The 13,328-nt window shown below is 41.2% G+C and overlaps 1 protein-coding gene across 2 annotated transcripts in view; it reads left to right on the top strand.

The window, feature by feature from the left end:
- The window catches only part of clpb (ClpB family mitochondrial disaggregase), a 37,604-nt gene extending 28,200 nt beyond the window's left edge, over nucleotides 1–9,404 (top strand). The window contains exons 8-16 of one of the 2 annotated variants that reach the window (XM_058414103.1): nucleotides 1,734–1,811; nucleotides 3,257–3,312; nucleotides 3,394–3,438; nucleotides 4,038–4,199; nucleotides 4,422–4,578; nucleotides 4,739–4,812; nucleotides 6,175–6,294; nucleotides 7,646–7,750; nucleotides 8,838–9,403. In XM_058414103.1, coding sequence (XP_058270086.1) covers nucleotides 1,734–1,811; nucleotides 3,257–3,312; nucleotides 3,394–3,438; nucleotides 4,038–4,199; nucleotides 4,422–4,578; nucleotides 4,739–4,812; nucleotides 6,175–6,294; nucleotides 7,646–7,750; nucleotides 8,838–9,062 — 1,022 coding nt within the window. In that variant the 3' untranslated portion in view covers nucleotides 9,063–9,403. Of the gene's footprint in view, nucleotides 1–1,733; nucleotides 1,812–3,256; nucleotides 3,313–3,393; nucleotides 3,439–4,037; nucleotides 4,200–4,421; nucleotides 4,579–4,738; nucleotides 4,813–6,174; nucleotides 6,295–7,645; nucleotides 7,751–8,837 lie in introns of both variants that reach the window. The other variant, XM_058414104.1, reaches the window with a different exon arrangement.
- Nucleotides 9,405–13,328: the final 3,924 nt, after the last annotated feature.

The raw sequence follows: 13,328 nt of genomic DNA, 5'->3' as shown, positions 1-13,328 counted from the left end.
CCAATATGGCTGACACGCCCTGATCAGCTGTAAAGAGGCAGAGCTGGATTGCTCTTTCAGCTGATTGGTTGTATGTGTTTGATGATGTACATCTTCTGTATAAGATTGTTCAAAGTTTGGGGTGTGGTCAGTCATATGGGTGGAGTCAAGTCCAAATAGCTGTTTCTCAAGAAAAAGTGCTGCATTCATCTGCTAATCTCTGACTGGATTTTAATCATCAGTGAGTTTAACCAGAAACATTCAACCAATCAGCTTACAGCAGACAATTTTTACCCCTTCTTCACAAAAATAGACAATAACATTAATCTGTGATTCCTTCATTGTTCAGTGCAGCAAGAACTAGACCCTGAGGGAAATTATTATTATTATTATTATTATTATTGTTGTTGTTGTTGTTGCTATTGGAGGACTATTATTCTGTGAAAAGATTCACACAGAGGAACGGATCAGTGTTCAGATATTAAACTTTTCACATCTCGTGACTTTTTTTAATTTAATGATGAATTCACACTAAACTGTAATGAAAGAGGTGTGTGTGTGCGAGAGAGAGAGAGAGCGCTGCAGTCTTGCACAGTAAAGTGTTCTCAAGTTCTTGTCAGGATTTTGTAGATCTCTTTAAAGTGTAGAATATGAATAATGGGGACCGTTTTAGCCTATAGAATATTGTGATGTCACACAATTAGTACATAATTACGCTTGCAGTTATGCTACAGATATCTGAGCTGTTTTTTATTCTTCTTATTCTTATTGTTCTTGCAGTGAGATCTTTTGTTGCTTTACATGGCTACATGCGCACACTCCTCGACCTCGAGTTCGTTTGACCCTGTTACCCCCCGAAAAACATAACAATCTGTTCGTTCAGATTATATATTTATTTCTGTCTCCTTTTACTCGAGCACACACACACACGCACACACTGGTTGCTGTGGCGACGGTGCGTTATCGTAGCCTTGTTCCTGAGGCACCTCTGCCGGATCCATGCTAACGTGATTAGCCGGCTGCAGCAGGGCGCAGGCTAATGGAATTAGCGTTGAGCTAATGGTGGACCAGAGAGCGCAGGAGGGCAGAGATGGGAGGTGTGTGTGTGTGTATATATGTGCGCATACGTGTGTGTGTGTGTGTGTTTGTCCCTGTGTGAGTTTTAGAAATGTTAAATAAATTCATTTTTTGTTCAAGAAAAATTTAACTTTCACCCAGAAATACAAAAGTGAAATAAATTTTTTTGTTACTGAGGTTTATTTTATTCAGCTGTGAAAACTCAGGCGTACACACACACACACACACACACACACACACAAACACACAAACACCAGCAAGAAGCAACTGAGTGTTGTATGTTTTATTGATATGTGTAAAACATTCCAGTTGATATATAAACTGTAAGTTAATAAATCAAAATATAATTTTTAACTTGTTTCACTCTCTCTCTCTCTCTCTCTCTTTCTATGTGTGTCTCTCACTCTCTCTCTCTCTCTCTCGCTCTCTCTCTCTCTTTCTGTGTCTCTCACTCTCTCTCTCTCTCTCTCTCTCTCTTTCTGTGTGTCTCTCACTCTCTCTCTCTCTCTCTCTCTTTCTGTGTGTGTCTCTCACTCTCTCTCTCTCTCTCTCCCTCTCCCTCTCCTTTCTTCTTTCTCTTTACTTGTTAAATCACAATCCTCGCATCATCTCAGTAACACAGGAAGTGTTTTATCTTTCTTTTGTTCTAATAAAACCTCTTGTCTTCCCCTTTACAGCGATCAGGAGGAAGGAGAACGGCTGGTATGATGAAGAACATCCACTGGTCTTCCTCTTTCTCGGATCTTCGGGAATTGGTAAATGATTAAACTTATTTTAATTCCTTGATGTTCACACCCTAATACACTTTCAGCTGTACTACACTTTATAAATGTTTACCTAAACATTCCACACACTTTATTACACACTTTACACCAACTAACTAACCTACTGGTTTACAAACTAACACATTCATGTTACACTGTGTGTTACACAGATTTACACACCACATGCTCTGTTCACTCTGTTGCACATTAATTCCTCATGCTGTTGACCTGAAAACAGTGATGAGGATGCAGCTCTGCTGCATCTAACACTTTAAGCTCTGAAGTGAACACTTTTTTTTATTTCAGGATAAAAATATAAACCTTTGTACATTTTTTTCCTGATGAAGTGGATTCTTTGAGGTGTGTTTCTGTGACATCAGTTCTTCACTTCCTCAAACTTTGACACTGAGAGCAAAGTTTAAACTCTCAAATATTCACTGATTCATGGCCTTTAGTTACACACACACACACACACACACACACACACACAGAGGAAGTTGTTTGTTCGTTGGAGGAGATGGATGCTGATTGTCAGATGTCTCATATCCCATCTCTCCTCTGACCAGCAGCATTAATATTCAGCAGCCTTGAGCACACACCACATTTATTTATATTAAAATTCATATGAGGAATATTTATTTACTCGGAGTGAGAAGAGAGAGAGAGAGAGAGAGAGAGAAAGAAAAAAACAGATGCAGGAAGCAGTGACCTCGTTGTCATGACAATTACAGACCTTCAGTTTTGGAGAACAGAGAATGGCTCTGCAGTCACACAGTTCTAAATTTCTAAATTAAGTTCTAATTTACACTCAAGTTTCTGTGACTTTAGCTTTGCATCACTTTCTGCTGTAAAATAGCTGTTACAACAGGAAATTACATTATGACCACTGCGTAATATTGTGTTGGTCCCCCTTTCCTTCCAAAACAGCCCTGACCCGTCCTGCACTGTGTATTCTGACCCCTTTCTATCAGAACCAGCATTAACTTCTTCAGCAATTTGAGCAACAGTAGCTCGTCTGTTGGATCGGATCACACGGGCCAGCCTTCTCTCCCCACGTGCATCAATGAGCCTTGACCGCCCATGACCTTGTCACCGGTTCACCACTGTTCCTTCCTTGGACCACTTTTGATAGATACTGACCACTGCAGACCGGGAACACCCCACAAGAGCTGCAGTTTTGGAGATGCTCTGATCCAGTGGTCTAGCCATCACAATTTGGCCCTTCGTCAAACTCGCTCAAATGCTTACTCTTGTCCATTTTTCCTGCTTATAACATCAACTTTGAGGACAAAATGTTGACTTGCTGCCTAATATATCCCACCCACTAACAGGTGCCATGATGAGGAGATACTCAGTCTGATTTACTTCACATGGCACTGCTCAGAACGTTATGCCTGATCAGCGTATAATGATTGTGTGTGTGTGTGTGAGTGTAGGTAAAACAGAGTTGGCAAAGCAGGTGGCTCGTTACATGCACAAAGACATCAAAAAGGTCAGCATTACACACACATCCATGTAAACCACAATACTGAAGCCTTGATCTGTTCTCTGATCACCATCTTTATATTCCCAGGGTTTCATTAGAATGGACATGTCCGAGTTCCAGGAGAAACACGAGGTAAAACACACACACACACGCACACATGTAAATAGAGTAGAGTAAATCTCTCAGACTGGATAAGGTTATCCAGGGTTTCTCAGAGGCATGTCTCAGTTTTGTGTGATTCTGACCTTAAGCGCTTTTCAATTAAAGCGTAAATAATAATAAATTCATATAAACATGTTGCAGCCAGAACTACTCTTTGAGCGCCACTGTTCTACAAAATTAATCACACCTTCTGGCCATGAAAAGTTTTTCCACACGCATCTTAACCAGAGACATTGCTTATCTTGGAGCCTGAATTTTTATCCAGAAAATGATGAATGTATTTGATCAGATTACACTTCTACCCTGTAAAGACTCAGAGGTGTGAACAACATCCAGGTGATTCTAATCTGGAGCTCAAAACCTGACTCAAGTGCGAGGAATTTTCCGCATGGAAACACGAACATATGTTTTAGACAGTGAATTCAGTTCAGTGTGTCTCTGGTATTAAAGGTGAAGTGAGTGTTTTAAAGGTTTGGTTATTTGTGACCCCACTCCTGAGCTGTCACTCTTACACTGTTTAGATGAGGAGTTCTGTACTGACCTTGAGCTGTGTGTGTGTGTTGCTTTAGGTGGCTAAATTTATCGGTTCTCCGCCGGGGTATGTGGGTCATGAGGAAGGAGGTCAGCTCACTAAACAGTTGAGGCAGTGTCCGAACGCTGTGGTGCTCTTCGATGAGGTGGATAAAGCACATCCTGACGTCCTCACCATCATGCTGCAGCTTTTCGATGAGGTCAGAGCCTTAGGATCACTGAGTCAATATATTACTTATTTGCAGAGTTACTGAGGCACTGAATCACTGTATCATTGATTCACCGTGTCACTGTTATGCTGTTCACTGTGTCACTGTAATGTTGATTCACTGAGTCATTGATTCACTGTGTCACTGTCTCACTGATGTATTGTGTCACCGTGTGAGCCTTGAGAATTCTTTTTTGTGATATCTCTGGGTCAGGGACGTCTGACGGACGGAAAAGGGAAAACCATTGAATGCAAAGATGCCATCTTCATAATGACCTCCAATGTGGCAAGTGATGAAATTGCCCAGCATGCGATGCAACTCAGACGGGAAGCTCAGGAGCAGAGTCGCCGCCGTCTGGCAGACAGTCTGGGTGAGACGTCTTTTTTATTAACCCTATTTTATCCCCAATTCCCCTCCAGATGTCAGCTCTTTCCTCTCACATCACAGCTACCAAACTTTCATGAGCTGCAGTAACACTGAATACCATGTGTGTGTTTGTGTGTGTGGTTTTTTGTGTGTGGTTTATTCAGATGAAGTTCAGCAGAGTGAGAAGATTACAATCTCTAAGAAGTTTAAAGAGGAAGTGATCCGTCCAATACTGAAGGTACACATATTTATGCCTGAATTCACTGTATGTTATTTACACTATATTGCCAAAAGTTTTGGGGCACCCCTCCAAATCACTGAATTCAGGTGTTCCAATCACTTCATTGGCCACAGGTGTATAAAATCCAGCACCTAGGCATGCACACTGCTTCAACAACCATTTGTGAAAGGATGGGTCGCTCTCAGGAGCTCAGTGAATTCAAGCATGGTACCATGATAGGTTTCCACATGTGCAATAAGTCCATTCATGAAATTTCCTCACTACTAAATATTCCATGCTCAACTGTCAGTGGTATTATAACAAAGTGGAAGCAATTGGAAACAACAGAAACTCAGAGACAAAGTGGTAGACCACGTAAAATCACAGAGCGGGGTCAGAACATGCTGAGGAGCACAGAGCGCAGAAGTCACCAACTTTCTGCAGAATCAATAGCTGCAGACCTCCAAACTTCCTGTGGCCTTCAGGTTAACTCTGATCAAAGTGTGTAGAGAGCTTCATGGAACGGGTTTCATGGCCTAGGAGCTGCATCCGGGCCTTACATCACTAAGTGCAATGCAAAGCGTCGGATGCAGTGGTGTAAAATTGACCGCCACCGTGGATACGTATTCTCTGGAGTGACCAATCATGCTTCTCTGTCTGGCAATCCAATGGACGAGTTTGGCTGTCTCCAGGAGAACGGAACTTACCTGACCGTATTGTGCCAAGGGGATTATGGTGTGGGGTTGTTTTTCAGGGGTTGGGCTCGGCCCCATAGTTACAGTGAAAGGAACTCTTAATGCTTCAGCTTCATACCCAGACAATTTTGGTCAATTTCATGCTCACAACTTTGTGGGAACAGTTTGGAGCTGGCCCCTTCCTGTTCCAACATGACTGCACACCAGTGACCAAAGCAAGGTCCATAAAGACATGGATGTGAGTGAGTTTGGTGTGGAGGAAGTTGACTGACCTGCACAGAGTCCTGACCTCAACCTCATAGAACACCTTTGGGATGAATTAGAGTGGAGACTGTGAGCCAGACCTTCTCATCCAACATCAGCCTGACCTCACAAATGTACTTCTAGAGGAATGGTCAAAAATTCCCATAAACACACTCCTAAACCTTGTGGAAAGCCTTCCCAGAACAGTGGAAGCTGTTATAGCTTTAAAGGGGCGGGACAACTCCATATTAAACCCTAAGAATAGGATGTCATTAAAGTTTATGTGCATGTAAAGGCAGACGTCCCAAAACTTTTGCCAATATAATGTATGTTATATAGTGAGTAAATAAATCCTGACAAACGAACAGACCAAGTGCTGTTTTAGTGTTGGTTACCAACACACACACACACACAAGTTGTGAATAGTGTTGTGTCGTTTCAGGCCCAGTTCAGGCGTGACGAATTTCTGGGACGAATTAACGAAATTGTTTACTTTTTGCCTTTCTGCCACTCGGAGCTCATTCAGCTCGTCAGCAAAGAGCTCAACTACTGGGCTAAAAAGGTACTGCGTGTATGTTTGTGTGTGCGCGAGTGTGTGTGTGTGTGTGTGTGCATGCAATTGACAGTTAAAAGTTTTTTTGTGTGTGTGTGCTTAATGTGTTTATTGGTGTACTTCATATCAACAGCACAAAGAGAAATAGCTCTAGAAATAACACACACACACACAAACATATACACACACAGAGGGAATCGATACAGGCTGATGACTGTAATCATATTAGTGAGGTTAATATGTGGGCCATTCATAAATATTTAAATATGAATAAAACCCCATTTCTGTCTCACACACAAACACACAGACTATAGCGAGTGTGTGTTTAGCTGTGTGTGTTGTTGTTTTGTTCTGGTCATCGAACCATTCCTGAACCATTTCTGCTTTGTGTCCTGCCACAATATCCTGCTGAAAGAGGCCACAGCCATCAGGGAATACTGTTTCCATGAAAGAGTGTACATGATCCGTAACAATGCTTAGGTAGGTGGTACGTGTCAAAGTAACGTAAAGTAAAGTAAAGCAAAAGTAACGTCCGCATGAATGGCAGGACCCAAGGTTTCCCAGCAGAACACTGACCAAAGCAGGACACTGCCTCAGCCAGCTCACCTTCTTCCCATAGTGCATCCTGGTGCAATGTGTTCCCCAGGTAAGAGATGCACACACACCCGGTCATCCACGTGATGTAAAAGAAAACGTGATTCATCAGACCAGGCCACCTTCTTCCATTGCTCTGTGGTCCAGTTCTGATGCTCACGTGTCCAGTGTTGGTGCTTTCAGCAGTGCACAGGGGTCAGCATGGGCATCCTGACCGGTCTGCAGATATGCAGCCCCATACGCAACAAAACTGTCCTGCACTATGTATTCTGACCCCTTTCTATCAGAACCAGCATTAACTTCTTCAGCAGTTTGAGCAACAGTAGCTCGTCTGTTGGATCGGATCTGATCGGATCACGTGCATCAATGAGCCTTGACCGCCCATGACCCTGTCACTGGTCTACCACTGTTCCTTCCTTGGACCACTTTTGATAGATACTGACCACTGCAGACCGGGAACACCCCACAAGAGCTGCAGTTTTGGAGATTCTCTGATCCAGTGGTCTAGCCATCACAATTTGGCCCTTCGTCAAACTCGCTCAAATCCTTACACTTGTCCATTTTTGAAATATAATATATCCCACCCAGAGCCATTAGCCCTGTATTGAAACCGGATTAAATTCCTGCTTACTGCACACTGCTGTGGATTAAATGTGAAGGAGGTTAAACTAAAGCTGTCTCTCTCTCTCTCTCTCATTCATACACACACACACACAGTTCAATTTTACACTCAGTCCTCAGTTTTTGTTGGGTTTGTTTTTCTCAGGCCAAACAGAGGCACGACATCACCCTGCTGTGGGAGCGAGGCGTGCTGGAGCTGCTGACTCGAGGATACAACCTCCACTATGGTGCTCGCTCCATCAAACATGAGGTACACAACCAATCAATAACATCATCGATACACAATAGACTAATCAATATTGCACACACGCACTCACATACATGCACACATTCACAAACACACACACACACAGCTAAACACACACCAGGGTGTCAGGAAGAGAGAAATATGAGGAGAAGAAACAATAATGGTCCTTATTGGATTGGAGGCTCTATACACTGATATTGGCTTCCGGACTGGGGAGGTGTGTGTGTGTGTGTGAACTTTTCTCCTGTGATGTCAGGCCTTGCTGTTTGATATAAAAGCAAAAAATACATTTTACTTATTTAGGAAATAATGGAAATAATAGAAAATTTCTTAATAAAAAATTAAGAAATTGTTTAATATTTTTTCACATAAATTCTTTTAATACTTGTGTTTTTTATTTCCTAAATGGTAATGGTAACACACAGCAGTATAAGTAGTATTTATTTTGTTATTTTATTTCTATTCATTCATTTTCTATACCCGCTTTAATTAGGGTCACGGGGATCTGTTGGAGCCTATCCCAGCACACATTGGGTCAAAGGCAGGGGTACACCTTGGACAGGACAACACAGGGCCACACATATAGACAGACAAGCATTCACTCCCATGGGCAATTTAGAATTATCAATCAACCTAATGTACATGTTTTTGGACTGTGGGAGGAAACCGGAGTAAACCCACACAGGCACGGGGAGAACATGCAAAAGGTCCCTGCATGTTCGAACCCAGTATTCAAACCCAGGACCTTCTTGCTGTAAGGCAACAGTGCTAAGCACTAAGCCACCGTGCTGCCCGTTATTTCTATTCACTTTAGTACTAAACTTGTGTAAACCTGCAAGTAATGTGTGTGATAATGCTGTAGGTAATGAAATTTATATAATTTTAAAATTTTATATAATTATATAAAAATTATAAATTATATAATGTTGCATCAGAGATGTGATACCTAAAATACAATATAATTTATTTATTTTTTGAAATAAATAAAATGATTTTATTAATAGCAGAATATTGTTAAAATATTCAGTTTAAGAGGAAATCTGTTGTACCGTTTGAGACACACTGCATTAACTCTGCTGTGGTTTTGTAGGTGGAGCGTCGGGTGGTGAACCAATTAGCAGCAGCATATGAGCAGGAGCTCCTCCCTAAAGGCTGCACGCTCCGCCTCACCGTGGACGGAGAACTGGGAGACAAGGAGGAAGAGGAACAAGGTAGCCCCTCTCTCCGCCTGGAGATAGTGGATAAAGACAGCAAAACACGAAAGCTGGAAATCCGTCAACCACAAAACCCAGAGCAGGTGGCATACAGGCGCTAACTTGTTCCTAAACACCTGTGAACCTCCCGTAAAAACCCTCACTAACTTCCTGTTAAACACCCACTAACCTCCTGCTGATCTCCTGACTGATTCATCTGTAACTTTGTTATTCCTGATGAAGAGACTTGTTGTCCTGGAAGCACCAACATGCTGGACACTGCTTCTGAAAGGTCAAGGTTCTGTTCAGAAGATGAAAAGACTGTTCTGGTCATTGTTTTTCAGAAACAAGGAAATTCTGCACAGCAGAGATTCATACTTTGTGCTGTTGATCAGAAGGTTGTGAGATTTAAACCTTCATCATCTGTATGTCACTGTGGAGATGCCAGAAATAAATAAATAAAAATATAATGAATAAACAAATAAATAAAAAATGTCTAAAAATATTATGGAAAAATAAAATAAAATATTGAAAAATAATATTTGTGAAAAGTCAGTCCGTCCATCAATAAAGCAGTTTTCATTTGCGCTATATTTTTTACTGATGATGTAAACATTTTTTGGTAAATTGGGTGTAAAATATCTGATGTGGTGAAGTGAAAGATGTTTTTTTAACACATTTTATTAAAATAACATAATAATAAAAATATTAATTATAATCTCATAACTGTAATATTTTACAATAATCTATTGCCACATGTCGATTTACAAAATAGAAACTTTATTTTAGATCTGTTCCAATTAATCTTCACACTTATAATCACTGTCCCACACAGGCATTGAGAAAGTCAATAAGTGAGTAAGAGTGCAGGAATATTTATTTTGTTATAGATATGAAGAAGCCTTTATTATTAGAAATAATAATATGCATTATGGCACAGTGGAATTCTTTTCTTCACATAACCCAGCTGAGGCAGTTGGGCTCAGAGCACAGGGTCAGTTACACTATATTGCCAGAAGTATTCTCTCACCCATCCAAATAATCAGAATCAGGTGTTCCAATCACTTCCATGGCCACAGGTGTATAAAATCAAGCACCTAGGCATGCAGACTGTTTTTACAAACATTTGTGAAAGAATGGGTCGCTCTCAGGAGCTCAGTGAATTCCAGCGTGGAACTGTGATAGGATGCCACCTGTGCAACAAATCCAGTCGTGAAATTTCCTCGCTCCTAAATATTCCACAGTCAACTGTCAGCTGTATTATAAGAACGTGGAAGTGTTTGGGAACGACAGCAACTCAGCCACGAAGTGGTAGGCCACGTAAACTGACGGAGCGGGGTCAGCGGATGCTGAGGCGCATAGTGCGAAGAGGTCGCCAACTTTCTGCAGAGTCAATCGCTACAGACCTCCAAACTTCATGTGGCCTTCAGATGAGCTCAAGAACAGTGCGCAGAGAGCTTCATGGAATGGGTTTCCATGGCCGAGCAGCTGCATCCAAGCCATACATCACCAAGTGCAATGCAAAGCGTCGGATGCAGTGGTGTAAAGCACGCCGCCACTGGACTCTAGAGCAGTGGAGACGCGTTCTCTGGAGTGACGAATCGCGCTTCTCCATCTGGCAATCTGATGGACGAGTCTGGGTTTGGCGGTTGCCAGGAGAACGGTACTTGTCTGACTGCATTGTGCCAAGTGTAAAGTTTGGTGGAGGGGGGATTATGGTGTGGGGTTGTTTTTCAGGATCTGGGCTTGGCCCCTTAGTTCCAGTGAAAGGAACTCTGAATGCTTCAGCATACCAAGACATTTTGGACAATTCCATGCTCCCAACTTTGTGGGAACAGTTTGGAGCTGGCCCCTTCCTCTTCCAACATGACTGTGCACCAGTGACCAAAGCAAGGTCCATAAAGACATGGATGACAGAGTCTGGTGTGGATGAACTTGACTGGCCTGCACAGAGTCCGGACCTCAACCCGATAGAACACCTTTGGGATGAATTAGAGCGGAGACTGAGAGCCAGGCCTTCTCGTCCAACATCAGTGTGTGACCTCACAAATGCGCTTCTGGAAGAATGGTCAAAAATTCCCATAAACACACTCCTAAACCTTGTGGACAGCCTTCCCAGAAGAGTTGAAGCTGTTATAGCTGCAAAGGGTGGACCGACGTCATATTGAACCCTATGGATTAGGAATGGGATGTCACTTAAGTTCATATGTGAGTCAAGGCAGGTGAGCGAATACTTTTGGCAATATAGTGTATGATACAGCCCCCAGGAGCAGAGAGGGTTAAGGACATTGCTCAATTGCCCAGAAGTGGAGCTTGAGGGTACTGGGGCTTGAACCCTGATCCTCTGATCAACAACCCACAGCCTTAACCACAATCCATATACATAATCTATAATCTATATAGAGATTCATTTTATTATAGAATATCTATTAAATTCAATTCAGTTTTATTTGTATAGCACCTCTTACCAACGAAGAAGGTAAACAGAGAAAGGAGAGGGGAAAATAAATAAATAAATTACAGAAATAAATATTACAAAAATATTTCAGTCTCAGTCGGTGCTTTAAAGGTGCAGTTAAATTAGAAGTAAATGAATATGAAGAATGTGAAGCGTGTGTGTGTGCGTGTGTGTGTGTGTGTGTGTGTGTGCACGTTATGTGTTTGTTTAATTGCATTAAAGACCGTGAAATTTAAAGAAGTGAGTACAGGATGTGTCGTCCTCCACAAGCCTGCTGCTAAAACACGGTGGAAATATTTTGGCCTAGAATTTGAAGCGTGTGTGTGTGTGTGTGTGTGTGTGTGTGTGTGTGTGTGTGTGTGTGTGTGTGTGTGTGTGTGTGTGTGTGTGTGTGGTGTTTTAATGAGGAGATGACCAGACGTCAGAGAGGAACACACTCCTCTGTTTCACAGCATCCCTCCATACACATGTAGAACCTCGCTTCCTTCCAACTGAGAACCAATTAACATTAAAACACACCGCAGTGGCATGCGGGCTATGACCACACACACACATTATATGTCCCTCCTCCACATTTGTGTGTGTGTGTGTGTGTGTGTGTGTGTGTGAGAGAGAGAGAGAGAGAGAGAGAGAGAGAGAGTTTTTTTCTCCTTCTCTTCTCCTGATGTCATTGCTAACGGTCAGAAACTCGGACGAGACAAGCTTAAAGTATCGGTTTATAGAGAGCAGAGACAGTTTTGGACAGAAAAGTGCTGAGACGGAGACAGAGGCGCAGGGAAGATGGGGATATTGGGAGACGGGAATATTGGATGACAGACGGGAGTCCATTTGTGAAGGAGACGGAGTGTGCTAAGTGTTACTGCACAAAAAAATCGTTCTGTCAAATTCAGTTAGAGAGCGAGACAGAAAAGTGCTTCACGTCCGGAGAGGTTTAGACGCATTTCTCTGTCTGTCTCTCTCTCTCTCACACACACACACACACTTTCTATCATCTCTTCTATCAACATTCTATATCTGAGTTCAGAGGAGTTTTTATTTCTGTGTCTAACAGTATTTCTTGCTGAGTGACTTCTTTAATACTTCTCTCTCTCTCTTTCGCTCTCCCTCTCTCTCTCTCTCTCTCTCTCTCTCTCTCTCACACACACACACACACACACACACATACACACACAAACACATTTGTACAGAAACTTTTCCTATTTCTTACCCTCAATGAAATTTCCAGAATAAAACCATTTCATATCATTTTATTCATCACTGATGCTTACTGCATTTAGCGTTCCAATGCTAAACTGGTGGCCATAAGCTTCCATTACATTTTGGCTACAAAAACAGTCTGAGTTAAAAAATAAAAAACATCACTCACTGAAGTCAGAACAGCTTCAGCTAGATATCAAGAGCTGAAAAAGCTTTTAATTTTATTTAATAAAACTATTAAATAAGAAATCTTTCACTGATTTAAAAAAACTAAGAAAAAGACATTTACTAAAAGTAAAAACATTTATTTATTTTATTTATTTTACATTTACTCACAGATGATTCTGTTGTTATGCTTTTAGTTTATTTTAATTTTTGTTTGAGATATTTTATTATGTTTGATTAGATTGTTCGATGTAGTTTGGTTATGTTTGTGTTGTTTTTTTCTTCATGCTTTAGATGCTGCATGTTTAACTCACTTAATGAATGAAGATTTTTATTATTGTTATTTATATATTTTAATTACAGTGTGAAGTTGTGTACCAGTTGTATTGTATAAGTGTAAACTAAAATAAATAAAATAATAAAAGTCAACTTGTTAATATTTTGAAATATTAATATTCAAAAATAAGCATTTTAAAAGACTCACTAGCCATACTGATGGTTGTGTAGAAGTGATTTATTCTAAATTAAACAGTTGTGTTAATCTATTGTATATCAGCTAACAAACAGC

This window comes from Hemibagrus wyckioides, linkage group LG17 (assembly GCF_019097595.1).
Source record: "Hemibagrus wyckioides isolate EC202008001 linkage group LG17, SWU_Hwy_1.0, whole genome shotgun sequence".
NCBI classification, from domain to species: domain Eukaryota; kingdom Metazoa; phylum Chordata; class Actinopteri; order Siluriformes; family Bagridae; genus Hemibagrus; species Hemibagrus wyckioides.
This window is presented reverse-complemented; position numbering and strand designations above follow the sequence as displayed.